Genomic DNA, 17,116 nt, shown 5'->3' on the forward strand with positions numbered 1-17,116 from the left:
TAAAAAAATTAAGACATCTGAATCTAAATTCACATTTAAATATTAAGATGTATATTAAAATTAAAATGCCTAAATATTTAGATATGTATTAATATCTGAATGCTAAATAATTAAGACTGTTTGTTTTTTCAGCATCTATAAAATTTATCTTTATTTAAAAATTAATAAATAAAAAATTCAAATAAAATACTAATTTTAGGTTATTTAAAAAAAAAATACTTTATCAATAGAATATTAAATTAATTAGTATTTTATTAATAGAATACAATTTTGTATTCTCAAACAAGAATACACAAAATACAAAATGATTAACCAAAAAAAGACACAACTAAATTATAGAAAAAAGATTGAGATTAATCAGATTTAGATACACTCATCATCTTCTTCTTCTTATTCTTCTTGTCATCATCCTTTTAAAAAAACCCAGTAATTTTTCCAGATCTTGACACTCTGGCAGTATTATCTCGAGTACAACAAAATTAACAAAAAATAGGAAAAAAGGAGACAAAAATGGATTATTACAAAGAAAATAGGGAGAAAAAGTTAGAATCAAGAAAATCCATGACCGATACCCCAACAACACCACTACTTGACAACTCCTATCAAAACCACAACCGCCATTTCTATTTTAACCGATTTAATTCATTTCCCAATTCCGCCGTTGAAATGACCACAACTGCCCCTCCTAAGCATCTTCGTTCAGTGTTCCTTGGTGTTGATGTTGGTACTGGCAGTGCTCGTGCAGGTTAGGTTCTTTGTTTATATTATTATTTATAATTCATAATTGTTGAAGTATTTAATTGCGATTTTTTTTTTTTTTTTTTTTAAGATTGGTTATGGTGAAAAATTCATGTTTTTTTTTGTGTGTAGACCTGACTGTTGACTTATTGCCATTGAACTCATAGCTTATGTTAGTTACTGGTTGGCAATATATGGTCTAAGCAAAAGTTACTGGTTTGTCGGAACCCGTGATTAATGATTTATCTCCTTCTCTGGTTGGTTTTTTATTTTTTATTTTTGGAGTTCTTGAGGTATGTAAGTTTGGTGCTTGTTGTTATGATTTAATTGTGATTGTTTTTTGGGTTTTGAGATTGGTTATGGTGAAAAAATCATGGCTTTTTTGTGTTGACAATAAGTTTTGCTTTATTCATCAATTTGTGCGCATTTCTTAATGAAAAACAACAACTATGCCTTAGTCGTAAACAAGTTGTGGTCGGGTATATGAATACTCACTGGCCATGAGGATTCATCATGAATTGGTTATTGGCCTACTGTAATCCTCCTCCTTTATTTGGGCTTGGGTGAGGAAGCTCACATAGGCGGAGGCATTTGTTAATGAAAAAATGCACACAAATCTGGTGATGCACTTGTTGGTGTGACTTAATTTAGGTTGTTTTTTGGGGGTTTTGAGAATTTTTAGGTTGAAAAAAAATCATGTTTTTGTGTGTGTTGACCTCGACTTAATGGCTGTTTTTTAGCTTTAGTTTTCGTTATTGGTGGAGTGAAATTGATTTTGATTGGTGTTGCGAGGTTTTTGAAATTGGCTGTGGTGAAATATTCATTGAGTTTGTGAATAAGTGCTTAATATTTGTCAATTTGTGTGCATTTGTTTATGCAAGTTGATGTTTGATGTTAGTGATGGCAGTGTTTGGTAAGAGGATTAAAAAAAGAATACAATAATATCACATATGGGATTTGAACCTACAACCTAAAGTAATCTTGAACCCCCTTTACCTTTACCACTACACTAGAAGTTTCTCTTATATTAAGGGGTTTCAAAAGCTTAGAAATAAAATAAAAAATTATTTTTATCCTATTTGTATAGTATAACTATTCAATGGAAGGGGATTGATTCAATTGAACCCCTTCCCAATAGGTAGCTCCGCCCCTGAGTATAAGCAATTTTGATTGGTGTTATAGGTTTTAGAATTAGTTGTGAATCTTTTTTGTGTTCAACTTAACTTAGCTTTGAGTTCATCAGTTTGTGGTGCAGCTCTTGGAATGATATGCGAGGCAATTGGATTATGTTTCTGTAAGTTGAATGAGAATAGTGATTCTATTTCCAGTTTTCATCTGGGTCTCGCACTTAGCTGTTCAATGGAAAGATGATTGCTTTGGGCTTTTGTTCTGTTTTCGTAGGATTGTTTCATCCAACACATGCTGTGATTTGAAGTCTCTAGTTTTTGGCACTGTGTCGTTACTCATTAGTGAATATAGAGTTTGTCAATTTGGTGGGAATCGCGCCATCTTTATGCTTGAGCTAGCGTCAAATTATGCTTTGCATGCATTATTGGTTTGAAAAGTTTCAGTTGAAAAAATGATACCTCTTGATAAAATATTGCACAAGTTGGAGAGAATTTGCAGAAAGGAAGTCAAAATTCTTTGCTAGGAAAAGTTCTACGGCTAACTTTATCGAATTGGTATCATGTACTAGTTGACATTGCATTGACCAGACATTTTATTTCATGATAGGTTACTAATGAAAATATGATACTCTTGACAGACGTGTCACAGGTCATGCCACGCTGAAAAACTTTAATAAAGTGTATGTATATCTAGAACTTCAGTTAGCGAATTTAGTATTTCAGGAATTTGAGCTTCAATCTTGCAGTAACCTGAAGTTGCTTGATATTTGTATTTCTAAATACAAATATGTTTCTTAATCTACAATAGTTATAAAAAAATATAGAAATAATCTTAAGCTTGCTTAAACTAATCTTTTTCCTGAGCTATTCCAGTTTTTTTCTTTAACAAAGAGTGGGAGGTGGTATCATCCTTACAAGTACAATCTATTTGTAGACCTTTAGTTGCAGTCAGCCTAACTCTTTAATGGAAATAAATGTTCATCAGAAGCAAAAAGTGCAGAAACCCTTTGACAAGTATTAACCAATGAAGAAAAGATATGAAGAGAAAGCTCTTCTTATGATGGCTTTAGAATGCACAAAGAGACTCCAGTGTTGTTAAGTTATATTCTTCTAATCCATATTCTGTTATGCTTTTTGTCAACTTCTCTTTTTCACTTCCGTTTTTGATGAAGTAATTGGTTTCATTGATGGCGTCAAGAAGATGCAGAATAGTTACAAAAGTAATGAAAATTGCTAGCTCCGATACAAAAAGGCAAAAAATCAGCTTTGCACTAGGGAGCTAACAAAGTTCAGATAACTATCAGGAGAATCTACAGGGGCTAGATAAGCCCAACTAAATAAATGCACTAGGCAAAAAGCTTTGAGAGACTGGACAACAGTTGATATCCCATCAAAACACCTTCTATTCCTTTCATTCCAGATAGTCCAAGAAATGGCTGCAGGTATCATCTTCCATATTTTCCTGATGGAGCTATCAACTTTCCAAAGGCTCCAGCTCTCAAAAGCTTCCCTGAAGTTTTGTGGCATGACCCATCTGAGTCCAAAAAGAGATAAAAACATATTCCAACGACCTGCTGCGACTATGCAATGTAGAAAGAGGTGACTGTGTGACTCTGCATTCCTCTGGCACATAAAGCATCTATTAGCCATAGAGAAGTTCCTTCTGGCCAAGTTATCCTGTGTTAGGCAAGCTTCATGAAGTGCAGTCCAATTGAAGCAGATAACTTTAGGTGATAGTTTGACTTTCCAAATTAGCTTCCATGGCCACTGGTCAGTGATTGCATTATGAGTTCCGGCTAACTTGTAGGCTGCTTTCACTGAGTATCTTCCTGCGTGTGTAGTTCCCCATATGAGTTGGTCTGGAGCTAATTGGTTGCTTGAGAAGCCATTTAGAGTTGCAGTAGTCTGAGCAACTCCTCAAATTCCCAATCTTGTAGGTTCCTTATGTAAGTTATGTTCCAAGTGTTGTCTTCCCTGTACTGGCATATTGTTGTGTCAGGCTCTCTGGCTATCTGGTACAGTGCAGGATAGGCATTCATTAAAGCTGTGCTGCCTAGCCACTTATCCTTCCAGAACTTGATATGATGTCCATTCCCAACTACAAAGTGCATATTCTGTGAGAACTCCTCCCAAAGTTTACAGATATGCTTCCAAACTCCAACTCCATGTGGTGCTCTTGATTGTTTAGTGCATCAGTGGTTCTGTACACCATGTTTGGCATTGACAACTTCCTTCCATAGGCAGTTATTCTCCTGAGTGTACCTCCATAGCCACTTCATTAATAAGCAATTATTTTGTAAAGCTAAATCCTTAATACCCAGTCCACCTTGGTGCTTTGGTAATAAAACTTTAGACCACTTGACCAGGTGAAATTTGTGATCACCGCTATTCCCTTCCCATAGAAAATTTCTTCTTATTTTATCAAGTTGTTTAAAAACCTTACTACTCATTGGAAATAATGACATATAGTAAGTGGGGATGCTGTCTAGGACGCTATTGATCAAAGTCAGTCTGCCAACCATAGATAAATACTGCAACTGCCAGGAAGCAAGCTTCTTCTCAAACTTTTCAATGACCCCACTCCATACAGCTTCTGATTTGAATTTAGCTCCTAAAGGGAGCCCCAGGTAGGTAGTTGGGAAGGTGCCAATGCTGCAGCCCAATATTTCTGCCAATTCTTCTAGGTTTTGTACCTCATTTACAGGGTAAATCACACTTTTGAGCATGTTTATGTGTAAACCTGAAACAGCTTCAAAAAGAAGAAGAGTTAGATTTAAATAGAGCACCTGATTTCTGTGTGCCCCACAGAAAATCAGGGTGTCATCAACGTATAGCAAGTGTGAGATGTTGACTGTGCAAGTCCTACCCACATTAAAGCTATTCAGCCACTGCATATGCTTTGCTTTGTCCAACATTCTGCTCAGTCCTTCCATTGCAAGTATGAATAGAAACGGAGAGAGAGGGTCACCCTGCCTCAAGCCTCTTTGAGGGGAAAAGAAACCTGCCGGACTCCCATTAATCAGAACTGAATACTTGACAGTGGACATGTTGAATTTAATCCATCTTTCCCCAAATCCCATATGCCTGAGGATAGAAGTGAGATATGACCAATTCACTTGATCAAAAGCTTTTTCAATGTCCAACTTGCATAGGATACCTGCACCCCCTTGCTTCAATTGCCAATCAAGAACCTCATTTGCTATCAGTGAGGCATCTGTAATCTCTCCCCTTAATGAATGCATTCTGCTGGTTTGACACCAGATTCCCCATCACTCTTTTCAATCTTTCTGCAAAAACCTTGGCTATGATCTTATACACACTATCGATGAGACTAATTGGCCTGTAGTCCCTTAATTCCATAGCCCCTTTTTTCTTTGGGATTAATGCAATGAAAGAAGCATTATATGACCTGACCATCCAACAATGCTGATGGTAGTGACTCATGGCTGCGAGGATGTCATGTTTGATGAATTCCCAAGAGTGCTGGTAAAAGGCCATAGTAAACCCATCTGGTCCTGGTGCTTTGTCTGGTGCACTTGATTGTATAGCTATTAGTACCTCCTCTTCCTCAAAAGGTGCTTCCAGACCATTCTTCTCTTCTGTTGTAAGGGTTGCTATGTCTTCAAAGTTTATAGAGGGTCTCCAATTCTCCTTTTTCTTCATATAATTTTCCATAAAAATTCAGTATCTCCGCTTTTATAAGCTCCTTGTCCTCTATAATTTCATTGCCAACTAAGAGTTTGTCTATGCAGTTTTTCCTTCTTTGCGAGTTTGCAATCTTTTGGAAATATTTAGTGTTTCTGTCACCTTCCTTAAGCCATTGACACCTTGATTTCTGCCTCCACGATATCTCTTCTACTTTGGCTAGCTGTTGAAGCTCCACTCTCAAGCTCATCATTTGATTGGACTCGATTAAAGTCTGTTGTCTACCTTCTGTCATTTGTTCGAGTGCCATTAGGTCATCAAGAGCCCTGGTTTTCCTGGTTTCTACCTTCCCAAATTCTTCTTTGTTCCATCTGGTGATATCCTTCTTCAAGCTTTTTAACTTTTGAAAAATTATGAAGTCTGCTCTACCAGAGAAACTGTAGCTCTGCCACCAGTTCTCAGTTTGTCAACGAAACCTTCAGATTGCAACCACATGTTCTCAAACTTGAAATAAGAACGGGTTGCATCCCAGTCCCCACTCTCCAATAAAATTGGCCTGTGATCCGAGATCACTTGGGTAGAGCAATTTGCCTCACATCTTTAAATGAATCATTCCATTTGGGGCAAATAAGAAACCTATCAATTCTAGAAGCTTGTAAGTAATTGTCACCTTTCGACCAGGTGTAATGAGCTCCTTGAAGGGGTAAATCCATGACATTAAGGTCCTGTATCATTTCGGAGATTGATCTCATAGCTCTAGATCTTCTGGTACAATTCAATCTCTCGCTTACAAACCTACAAACATTGAAGTCACCTCCTATGACCCAGAGGCCTTCCCATAATCCCCTCACACCTGCAATTTCATTCCACACCACCTCCCTCTCTGGATTAGAGTGAGGTCCATAAATACCTGTGAAGCACCGCCTAAACTCCTCTTGGATGCTTTCAAGCATACATGAGATGGAGTAGTAACCCTGATGAGCGTCTATTCTGTTCCATTGCTTTTTGTCCCAAATCATTACAATCCCACCCCTAGTTCCACTTGCGTTTAATTCAACCCAATCAGCCCACCTGTTACCCCATAATTGTTGAGTTAATTTGTTGGACCAGTCTTCAATCTTTGTTTCCTGCAGACATAAAATATCCACCCTCCATTTTTGAATGAGAGATTTAATAGTGCTCTTTTTCTCCAGATTGAGAGATTTAAGATATCCACCCTCCATTTCAGAAGGGACATCCAAGATTGGGAATTGAATGATCTGTTGGGTTTGCTCAATAAATTATCAGGAGCTAATGTCAATTCCCAGGTGCAGGATAGGTTGGAATGTGGTGAATCAAAAGAGAGAACCTATACTGTCAAAAGAGGATATGACAATCTATGCTCCAACAAGGAATTGATTGACAAATGGCCATGAAAGCTTATATGGAAAACCCAACTACCTACAAAAGTAGTTGGCTTTATGTGGACAACATTGTATGAAGCTTGTCTTACTCAAGACAATCTTAGCAGAAGAAGTATACCGACTGTGAATAGATGTTATATGTGCCAGATGGAATCAGAGAGTGTGAGACATCTTTTTTTGCACTGTTCAATAGCAACTGATATTTGGAATATGTTTTTATCAGTTTTTGGACTTGCCTGGGTTATGCCAAATAGTATCAAGGAAGCTTATGAGAGTTGGTGTTCTTGGAGAGTTGGGAAATCCATCAAAAAGACTTGGTCAATGGTATCTGGTGCTATTTTTTGGGGTATTTGGAATGAAAGGAACCGTAGATGTTTTGATGGGATTTCAACTCCCAACCACACTCTTAAAGCCACGTGTTTAATTAACTTATTTAGTTGGTTCAATCAGGCCCCTGTAACTAGTGTTGAACTATTTCTTGATTTTGTCTGCTCCTTAGTTGTCACGTAAGTTTTCTGCATATGAGCAGACAATACCTTTATGTTGTAATTTTTGCTATGGATCTTCTTGATGCCTTTTAATGAAATTCCCTTACTTCATCAAAAAATAAAATAAAATAGTGCTCTTTTTCTCCTCCCCATTCAGCCCCTTCACATTCCAACTCAGGATTTTAAGCTTAATCCAGAGAAGGATTTGTAGTGCCTACCCCTTGACCCACTGTTATGTTGCCCTTTTCGGTCATAGTTGATCCCACAAAGTAACCTCTTTCTTTCCCCTTCTCCTTTAGTTTTCTTCCCTTTCCCTGACTTTTGTTGTGACTCCTGCTGTTGAATTTGAGCTTGTCTCCTTTGCTCCATTCGCAATATTAAACCTAAGAGATCATGCTCGAACCCGGTCGCATTAATTCCGAAAGCCTTGCATGCCTTAACCATGGTTATTTTAGTCCACTTCGAGGTCTCGATAATGGATGGTTTATCAATTTGCTGACTGGCCCCCCCTTCGTACCATGTCAATGGCAGAGCTTCGTAGACTGCTTGGTAGGAGAAGTCTGTGTGAGAACTGCTTACCGGATTGGTTTATGGATTCTTGGATGTGGAGTGGCTTCGTCATCTGCATCTGAGTGACTGGTGTCTGAGTTTTGCTCTTGCAGGGGAGCTATGGAGGGCTCATGTGTCTTAATTTCTTCAGAGTCAATTTCTTCAGAGTCAAGAGAAGGAACCTCCAAGGCGTTAAACTTATTCACATAAGGGTTGGGCTTGTGGCCAACAACCCTCCAGATGGTCTTTTCTTTTAATAGCTTTGATTCCTTCACTTGGGCTTTTCTTTTTGGGCCCTTTTTATAATAACTTTGTTCAGCTTCCAAGCCCAATTTTTTAATATTAATATTGGACCCACTCCCTTTATTATCCATTGGTATTATTAAACCCTTACCCTTTGTATTAACAAGTACATCCTTTTTCAAATTAAGGTTGCTAGGGTTTCCTCCCACGTGTGTGACTGCTGCTCTTGGTGCAAGGCTCGAGGTACCAGCTACTCTATGTGACCCTTTTGCTCCGCCAATTGAAGCAGCTCCGACCGGCCTGACTTTAGCAAAGTGGTCTTCTAATAATGAAATTTCGAAGCCTCAGTCTTCCTTGATCAACTCCAGGTTTTTTGGAAGTTCATTCTTGCTATTATTCACACAAATACGAGCCCAGAACAGATGCACTTTATGCTTGGTATCCTCATCAATTCCGACGTAACCGCCACACTTGTCGCCGATGAATTTGAATGTATTTGAAGTCAATGCGTGGAGTGGGATTCCGAAGGCTCTCAGCCATCTATGCTCTGATGTTTTCCTTGTCATCACTGTTCCGGCCACCGGAGACCACCATTCCAGGGACAATCTCCTTCCATTCCAAAACCAATCACCAGCTATGACTCTGTTTGCCTCTAGCCTGGATGGAAACTCGAACATAAACTGATTATGGCTGATCGGCGTGATTCTGAGCCCAGCTGTGACCTGCCATCTGCTAGCGAACCATTTTTGAATCACCGCCGAGTTTGGGCTAAAGTTGAAGGGGTCGTTGAATTGGCCTATGAGTCACTTCGACAAGAAGGTCTCATTATCAATTTCCTCCGCCATTGGACCCTGCTTTTCCCCTATTGCAACATTGATTTCTGATGTCCATCGAGAAATCTTAGCAACTTCCATATAGGACCTGGATTTGTCGGCAAGATAAAATCTTGGATCCACATATTCCCCTAAATAGCCTTGTATCTTCCTTGCTATGTCTCCCCATCCTTTATTGTAACTGCTTTCTGGAATAATAATTGCAGCCTTGTATTCCCCTAAGATAGATTCGACTCTGACAAACCTCCCATAGCTGTTGAAATTTTGTATTACTCTGAAAGTATAAGCTTGTATCTTCCTTCCCCATCTCATGCACTTGTTACCAGTCTGTAGCGAAGCTTGAATCAGAGCTTCACATACCCATCGAAGGTTGCTCTCGTTAATCTTAATCTTGCTTGTGAATCTCCTACTACATAACAAACCATCTATCAACTTCCTCATTAATACTAACTAATTGAAAAGTTTTCTCGCTTGAAATAAAAGTGAGTCCCCGATCCATAGCTAGGCAAAGATAGGTGCTTCATCGGAAAAGGCTATGCCGGAGCTTTGGGGGGGAAAGAGGAGAGAGAGGAGAAACTTGGCACATTTCCCAATAGAGAGCATTTCAAAGATTTGCCTTTTTGTGATGATTAACTTTTCACTTCCGTTAAATTAAAGATGCAAGCATTTGTAACTTATTAGAGGCTTTAGTTGCCAAACAGCTGCTCCTATGTGCATGAACATTGAATTGCAATGTTACTTATTTTCTCTCGAACATACAAGCCTTTTCATATTTCAGCAACAAAATTGTGTTGGCTTTTTGGTCTATGTATAATGCCTAGCTTGTGTTGCTATATTCAATGCTGATTGGTTATATGTAATTTATGTTAAGATTACAATTTAATGCAGGTCTCTTTAATGAGGTGGGGAAGCTTCTAGGTTCTGCCAGTAGCCCAATACAGATATGGAAAGACGGTGACTGTGTTGAGGTCTGTTGTCAGTAAAGATAACTATTTTAAGAGTAGACATTCCTTGTTCTTGCTTTTCTTCTTTGTCTATATGGTTGATTTCCCTCAATCGTTTTTGGTCAACCTTTGGTGGTTGTGTCACATTACAATATATTACTTGATCGAAATATGTTTTTAGACGATAGAAATGAGAAAACTGTTTTTTATGTTTCTGATTTCATTTATGTGGTTCTTCAAATCCAGCAATCCTCGACTGATATTTGGCTAGCAATCTGCACTGCTGTAAAAACAGCATGTTCCCTCGGAAATGTTTCCAAGGAAGAAGTTAAGGGACTGGGGTTTGCTGCTACTTGTTCTCTTGGTATGCAGTCACTAACTGCTGATTTTCATCTTCGTGAATCTGTCCAGTGTGTTGATTGAGGTATACGTGCAGAATTATGGTGGTACATAACATGGATGGATTGATTCCTCTATGCAGTTGCTGTTGATTCTGAGGGTGAACCTGTCACGGTTTCATGGAGTGGTGATACTAGAAGGAACATCATAGTGTGGATGGACCATAGGGCTGTAAAACAAGCTGAGAGGATCAACGCCTCTAACTCACCTGTATTGCAGTATTGTGGTGGAGGCGTATCCCCCGAGATGGAGCCACCAAAGGTACATATACTAGTAGGAGGCCTGCTGTTTTATATCTAGCATCTTTTTCGTGAATGAAATTCTTGATTCTGTAAAGTAACATGTATTGCTTAGTTTAGCTCCAATAAAAAGGAGTGTCTTGTCCATATTCATCAAGTTGTCTAAGCATTCTCAAAATCTTTTCTCTTATTTCTCACAGCCTTTGTAGTGAGTAATTCTCGTCATCTAAGAGTTGTCAAAAGATAAAAAACTTTACTTCAAACTAAGAGGGGCGACATGGATGATAAGTAAAAGAAAAGGGCACCATGGTTTCGTATATTTTTGGCTTTGTAACTGTAAATAAATAGCTCCACTAGTTGTGCTATAGAGTTAGATCTCACTATATTAGAGCCATTTTGGAACTCATCCCATTTGACTGTTCAATTTGTATTGAATTAGAACTTTTTACTGATAATTTAATGCCAGAAAATACCAATATAAGATGAAGCCAGTGAAACATGTCCAAATAGTGTACATTACATCGGAAGAGTAGTTAAATTCTTACATTATTGATGATTGGGTGAGTTGTAGAAGTTTTCACTTTGGATTACCCCTCTTATCTTGGTAATTTCCAAGCATTAGGATATAAGGGTAGCACTAGTTCATTGTGAAGCTTTTAGGCCCCGAGCCTATACCTTTGCTGAACCTATTGAAGAAAAAAGGTGCAGGATTATGAGAGTAAGAAGCAATAGAATAAAGTTCTGATCCTTGTCAAAGAGACTGATTTAAGAGCTGTAGGTTGTCAACAATTTTCTTTTTAGTGTAGAGCTCTGGATATGCACTTGTTTCTTTGTGGTCCTGAATGATACTTTTGGAATCCTGTGGAAAGCGTGATGTTACTGGGGATGATGACATGCGTACCTTCTTTACCTAGTAGTGAATGAGTATCAGAGATAACACCTGTACTTTCCTTCTGAATCAGATACTGGCGAATGAGCATGTGTTGTTTATACGACTTGCTCTTGACATGTTTACACTTCCTTGCTTTTTACTGTAGGAAGTGAAAAAGGAAAAGTTGAAGTTTCTAATTACTTCCTTGATCATCATATCTTGGTATGCTTCATCTACTACTTGTTGATACATTCTTTTTACAGCTCTTGTGGGTGAAGGAAAATCTCCAAGAATCCTGGTCGATGACATTTAGGTGGATGGATCTAAGTGATTGGTTAACATACAAGTAAGGAGTAGCTCATGAACCATAGCTTTTGATGTTTTAAACCGGAAAAGGTGATTCCATCTATTCTGTTAACTTATTAGAGCAACAGGAGATGACACGAGGAGTCTATGCACCACCGTCTGCAAATGGACATATCTAGGCCATGCACATATGCAGCAGATAAATGAGAAAGATTCCCGTGATATGGAAGCTTGTGGATGGGATGATGAATTCTGGGAGGAGATTGGTTTAGGTGATCTTGTTGATGGACATCATGCTAAGATAGGTATATTTGAAGCTTCATCTAAATTACCGAAATGTATGACTTGGAAAAAATTCATGGAACTAACTCTGTTGCAAATTTTTTAATCTCTATTTATAATCTTATCTGAAGTCATGCTACAATGTGCGGCTTTTGAAAGTCTTTGAAAATTGCGCAATGAGTTGCTGGAACAGATACAGTTCACCTCTCATAGATTAGGGATTAGTTGAGGATTAATAAAGTGTGTGGTTGGTCTTCTCTCGCAAAAAAAGAAAAGAAAGGAAAAATCACAAATATCTGCATCAGTTTATGTTAAGTTGCCATCAGCATTTTACTGATACGCCTTCTGGCAGACAGCGGTAGTTTCTGCATAGCATCCTTTTCCTTCATTTATTAATTCTTTCTTTTCTTTTTTTATTGTTCTCTTTCTTTTTTTTGGTTTTTTTTACTGTTTCTAGTTTATTTATGGATTGATATTTACAAACTTGCCACTTCAAAATTATCTTTTGAATTGTTTAGGCAAATTGTCTCAAAGGGTCAATTTTTTATTTATGTTGCTTGTATGGTGGAAGATCTTTTGATCTTAAGAGCTGCTTAGTTATTCTTATCATGATTTTCAACTAAAAATGTGCAGGCCGAAGTGTAGCATTCCCTGGTCATGCATTGGGTTCGGGTTTAACACTGGATGCTGCAAAGGTGAAGAATTCATAAGAATCACATTGCATGTTGATTATTAGCAAAAGTGAAGAAAAAGACACAATCATTCCTAATGATGTGGATTTTGACGGTGATAAGTGCCCTTACTTTCCTCATATTTTTTAGTTAAATTTTACTAAGGTGCTGCTTATGTTTCAGGAATTGGGTTTGATGGCTGGGACACCAGTAGGTACTGCACTGATAGATGCTCATGCTGGTGGTGTCGGTGTAATGGAAAGTGTGCCTGCATCAGATTCTGAATCTATAGGTTGTTATTATTGAGTAATCTTCTGGACTGTTGAATGATTAAAATATCTTCACATATATTGTCGACTAGATTTACTTATCGATGGAGTATTACTGTATTTTTGAAAGTCGATGAGGATGCTATAAGTAGGCGTATGGTGCTCGTATGTGGTACTTCCACATGCCACATGGCTGTATCCAGGACAAAGTTATTCATACCTGGAGTTTGGGGACCTTTCTGGTCAGGTACACCTCCACTTTGCAATGTACCTCTGTTCCTTCAAACCATTTTGTTCAAATGATGGAAATGATAACTATCAAAATTTATGCTTACCTTCTTCAAAAAAAAAAAAAAAAAAAGAAAAGAAGGGAAGATAGTTATCAAGATTTAGGGGTTGCATGCATATGCATAGTCGAAATGATATTATTAATGCTGACAAGCTGTATAAGAATTACTTATGATTATATATTAGGTTCTGCATTTAGTTGAAGCATTATTCTAGGAGGGTTTCCCATATTTTATCAGCATATGCTATTGCTTTTGTTACAAAGCAAATGATGTTTTGTCATTTTGGTCTTTGCAATATTTTCAGCAATGGTGCCTGAGTACTGGCTCACTGAAGGAGGACAGAGTGCCACTGGTGCATTGCTAGACTATGTAATTGAAAATCACATTGCATCTCCACATCTTGCAAATCGTGCTGCATCTCGAAGTAAGATGACCTTGATGTGTCATTTATGAAAATATATCTGGTGCTCCTTGTCAAAGTACTGTTCTTAGTTACACTTGACTCCTTTGCAATTTGCTTTTTGCTATTTCCTTTTTTTTTTTTTTTTTTTTTTTTTGTGGTCGTCTTCTCCTTACAGTTAACGTCTATTCTCTGCTAGGAATCTCAATATTTGACTTGTTGAATGAGATATTGGAATCAATGAAGCAAGATGAGGGGTCACAATTAATATCTGCATTGACCAAGGATATGCATATTCTTCCAGATTTTCATGGTAACAGGTATATTGATGAAGAATTATTAACAAGTTTTTCACCTCGATTCCCTAACTATCTGCTCTAAAATAACGCAAAATTTCTATTCAGGTCCCCAGTTGCAGACCCGAAATCAAAAGGGATGATTTCTGGTTTAACGCTTGACACTAGTGAAAAGCAGCTGGCACTTCTCTACCTTGCGACAGTACAGGGCATTGCATATGGAACCCGCCATATAGTAGAGCACTGCAATGCTAATGGACACAAGGCAAGGACTCATATCTTGATACTACTGTGTATCTTTTACTTATGGAATTGCTATTGCTCTCTTTTCCGTAAACTATTACATTATGTACTCTGATAGCTTATGGAGATTCTGATATAAAAAAGCAGTTGCCACCACTAAATATCCAGATTCATGCCGTGTGATAATTTTAATGTATAAAAGAAGCAGCTATGAAGGAAGTCTTTTAAAAATGTTATCACATGGTTATCAGTCTGTAGTGATGTCAATATGCCAAGTTGATACCTAGCAATTATAACTAACTTGGTCTAATGTCACTGCCTTCGTTTGGAAGCTTAAACATTTGCTCGGGTGGGAGATGAGATTTCTTCCTGACTATTGATAGCCAATTACATGCTTGACTAATTGATGGAAAATGTCAGTGCCCGACACTTATGTTGAACTTCCATCTAAAAATACTTAAAGGTTGATATTTATTTTGTCTCTCTTTGGATATTATATGTCTTCCAATACAGATCAAAGACAATATCTCTCTCTTTTTTCTTTTTGGTTCTGTTTGCATTTTCTCCAAGTTGATTAATTCAATTGGTTCCCCCCCCCCCCCCCCCCCGTTTTTTTTTTTAGTAATGGATTGTTTGTCTTTCAGAATTTGGTATTGATCACTTTGATCTTCTATGTTGTTGCATTTCTTATGCTGAGAGCTTTCAGCATGAAGTGTACATGCCTTCCATTTTGATACCTGGACCAATATTTACTGCATTGCTTGAAGTGATCTTCCTTATATTGTTTCTTCATGTCCAGATTGACGCCCTACTTGCCTGTGGTGGACTTGCAAAGAATCGCCTATTTGTTCAAGAACATGCAGATATTATTGGTCTCTCTCTCTCTCTCTCTCTTATGCTGCTTGTCGATGAGTTATGTAATATACATGAAGTGGATGAATATGTGAACATGCTTGTGGATGCATTTATTCTGTGCATGATTACATTGCAAGAGAGTATTAAATATGTCATTCCCAATCAGTTAGTCAGTTTAGTTGAAACAAATTTAAATCGAACACCAAAAGTTACAGTACACGGTGGTCTGGGAGCTGCTAACTGGCAATTAGGTTTAGAAGAGCATCTTGCATATCTGAGCTTTTCGGTATCTGTTGTAGTTCTTAGAAGTGGATCACGGTCCAGCTATACTTGTAAAATGCACTGTCCTTCCATCCTTGTTGACGCCAGCAAAAATAAAAAAAGCTTGCTTAATATCCTCGTACCTCAATGTTGACGCCAGCAAAAAATTCGAAGCTTGCATCATATCCTCGCTTGTGGACCTCCTCTAGAACAATAAGAAATGAAATAGAAGGAAATAACCTGAAACACCAAGTTATGAAGTGCTAGATTTCTATGGATGGTAGTGAATCCTAAACTTTCCCTTGAGCTTCCCAATTGCTGAAAAGGGTGTGCTATTGCTTTCAATTTGTTATCTTTCAGTATCTGCATGAAGCCTTCAACCTCGGTAGAGAATAATCTTAAATTTCTGTGTGTTTTGGATATTGAATTCCAAGCTGTTTTATATCTTGTGCAGGTTATCCTATCATTCTTCCTCGCGAAAATGAATCTGTGCTATTGGGGGCTTCTATTCTTGGTGCTGTTGCTTCAAAGAAATATCCTACTGTTCGTGAGGCCATGAAAGCAATGAACGCAGCTGGTCAGGTGTGTGACTGTTGTATATATTATCTACTTGTTTCACACGAAGAGGAACCTTTAGCCACAGAAGTCCGGGCACATAGCTGTTGCTGCCTTCCTTTTTTTTTTTTTTTTTTTTAAAAATGTTTATTTATTTATTGTCCATTCTCTCTTTCTCTTGCAATTTGCTCATGCTTTTGCATTTTTAACTTTTAGAATTCATTGGCTCTGACTTTATACTCTCCTTGGCTGGTTAAAATTCTCTCTCTTTGGAACTGTACATGTGCATTTTGATGCAGAAAATCTTCAGTCTTCAATTTTAATATAGGGTTCGATAGAAAATGAAATTTCTTTTGTTTGGAACTTGTTGGGGGTAGATTAAATGTTCCACCGAGTCCTTTACTGCACCATCCAAAGGAAGACAGCTTTCTTGGCGTTTTGGCGAAGATCAAGATAATCAAATGGAAGAACTAGTCTTCTCTTCTCTCTGCCACCACTCTTTCTGGCACCATACACCTAGGCCAAACCAGATTATAGTAATTTTATCTTCTGTTTTAGGACTAGACTTTGTGTGTACCAATTCGAAAGAAATTTGGAAAAAAGTCTTAAACCCTTCCCGATATTCTCCATCTTCCCTTAAGTTTTCAATATGCCTTGTTGTTCTTATGGGTTTCATGTGGTTGATGGCAGGTTGTGTATCCATCTAAAGACCCAAAAGTGAAGAAGTACCACGCTGCCAAATATAGCATCTTCCGCGACCTTTATGAGCAGCAACAGAAGCATCGTTCACTTATGGCCGAGGCGTTGGCATGAAGCCTTTCCTTCATCACATTGTTGTCACGCGTTTGGTACCCAAAAGTGAAGTACCCCCTTCCTCCTGCATTTCTTTGACCATTGTGTGGTGTATAAAAGGCATTTGGAAATGTATCACTAATTCAGCAATTATCAAGTGTACAGCTGATCTTTTTTTTTTTGACCTGTGCATGTCATATGATTTTATTTTTCTTTGGGGATCTTTTAGTTTTAGTGCCAAATTGCGACATTCCAAAAAAAGGGCTGCCCACGCAGTATTAATGATTGCTTTCACTATTCGAATTCGTGACCTATAGCACACGGAGACAACTTTATCGTTGCTCCAAGACTCCTCTAATTGCAACATTCCATTGAGATAATAGTTTGATAAAATGTCATTTTTATAACATTTTCGAT

The 17,116-nt window shown here is 37.8% G+C and overlaps 1 protein-coding gene across 4 annotated transcripts; it reads left to right on the forward strand.

Annotated features, from left to right (window-relative positions):
- Positions 1 to 338: 338 nt before the first annotated feature.
- Positions 339 to 16,912, forward strand: LOC104098083 (uncharacterized). 4 transcript variants are annotated; one of them, XM_018771433.3, is made up of 16 exons: positions 342 to 745; positions 1,982 to 2,032; positions 9,915 to 9,994; positions 10,217 to 10,334; positions 10,452 to 10,630; positions 11,743 to 11,825; positions 11,906 to 12,090; positions 12,701 to 12,762; positions 12,922 to 13,030; positions 13,138 to 13,254; positions 13,602 to 13,721; positions 13,897 to 14,017; positions 14,102 to 14,258; positions 15,036 to 15,108; positions 15,807 to 15,934; positions 16,598 to 16,912. In XM_018771433.3, the coding sequence occupies exons 1-16, from the start codon at positions 511 to 513 to the stop codon at positions 16,718 to 16,720; spliced, it is 1,941 nt and encodes a 646-aa protein (XP_018626949.1). In that variant the 5' UTR covers positions 342 to 510; the 3' UTR covers positions 16,721 to 16,912. The 4 variants fall into 4 exon arrangements, with proteins under 4 accessions (XP_009603036.2, XP_018626949.1, XP_018626952.1 ...); XM_009604741.4 differs by lacking the exon at positions 1,982 to 2,032 and having other exon boundaries at positions 339 to 745; XM_018771436.3 differs by lacking the exons at positions 342 to 745; positions 1,982 to 2,032 and adding an exon at positions 8,371 to 8,561 and having other exon boundaries at positions 10,407 to 10,630.
- Positions 16,913 to 17,116: the final 204 nt, after the last annotated feature.

Source organism: Nicotiana tomentosiformis, chromosome 11 (genome assembly GCF_000390325.3).
Source record: "Nicotiana tomentosiformis chromosome 11, ASM39032v3, whole genome shotgun sequence".
NCBI classification, from domain to species: Eukaryota; Viridiplantae; Streptophyta; class Magnoliopsida; order Solanales; family Solanaceae; genus Nicotiana; species Nicotiana tomentosiformis.

Excerpts from the sequence above, each read along its gene's own strand:
- LOC104098083 (XM_018771433.3), top strand. The coding sequence starts at position 511 with ATGGATTATTACAAAGAAAATAGGGAGAAAAAGTTAGAATCAAGAAAA. Across the intron at positions 13,031-13,137 it reads ATCAGATTCTGAATCTATAG|TCGATGAGGATGCTATAAGT; the intron begins GTTGTTATTATT and ends TATTTTTGAAAG. Across the intron at positions 13,722-13,896 it reads AAATCGTGCTGCATCTCGAA|GAATCTCAATATTTGACTTG; the intron begins GTAAGATGACCT and ends ATTCTCTGCTAG.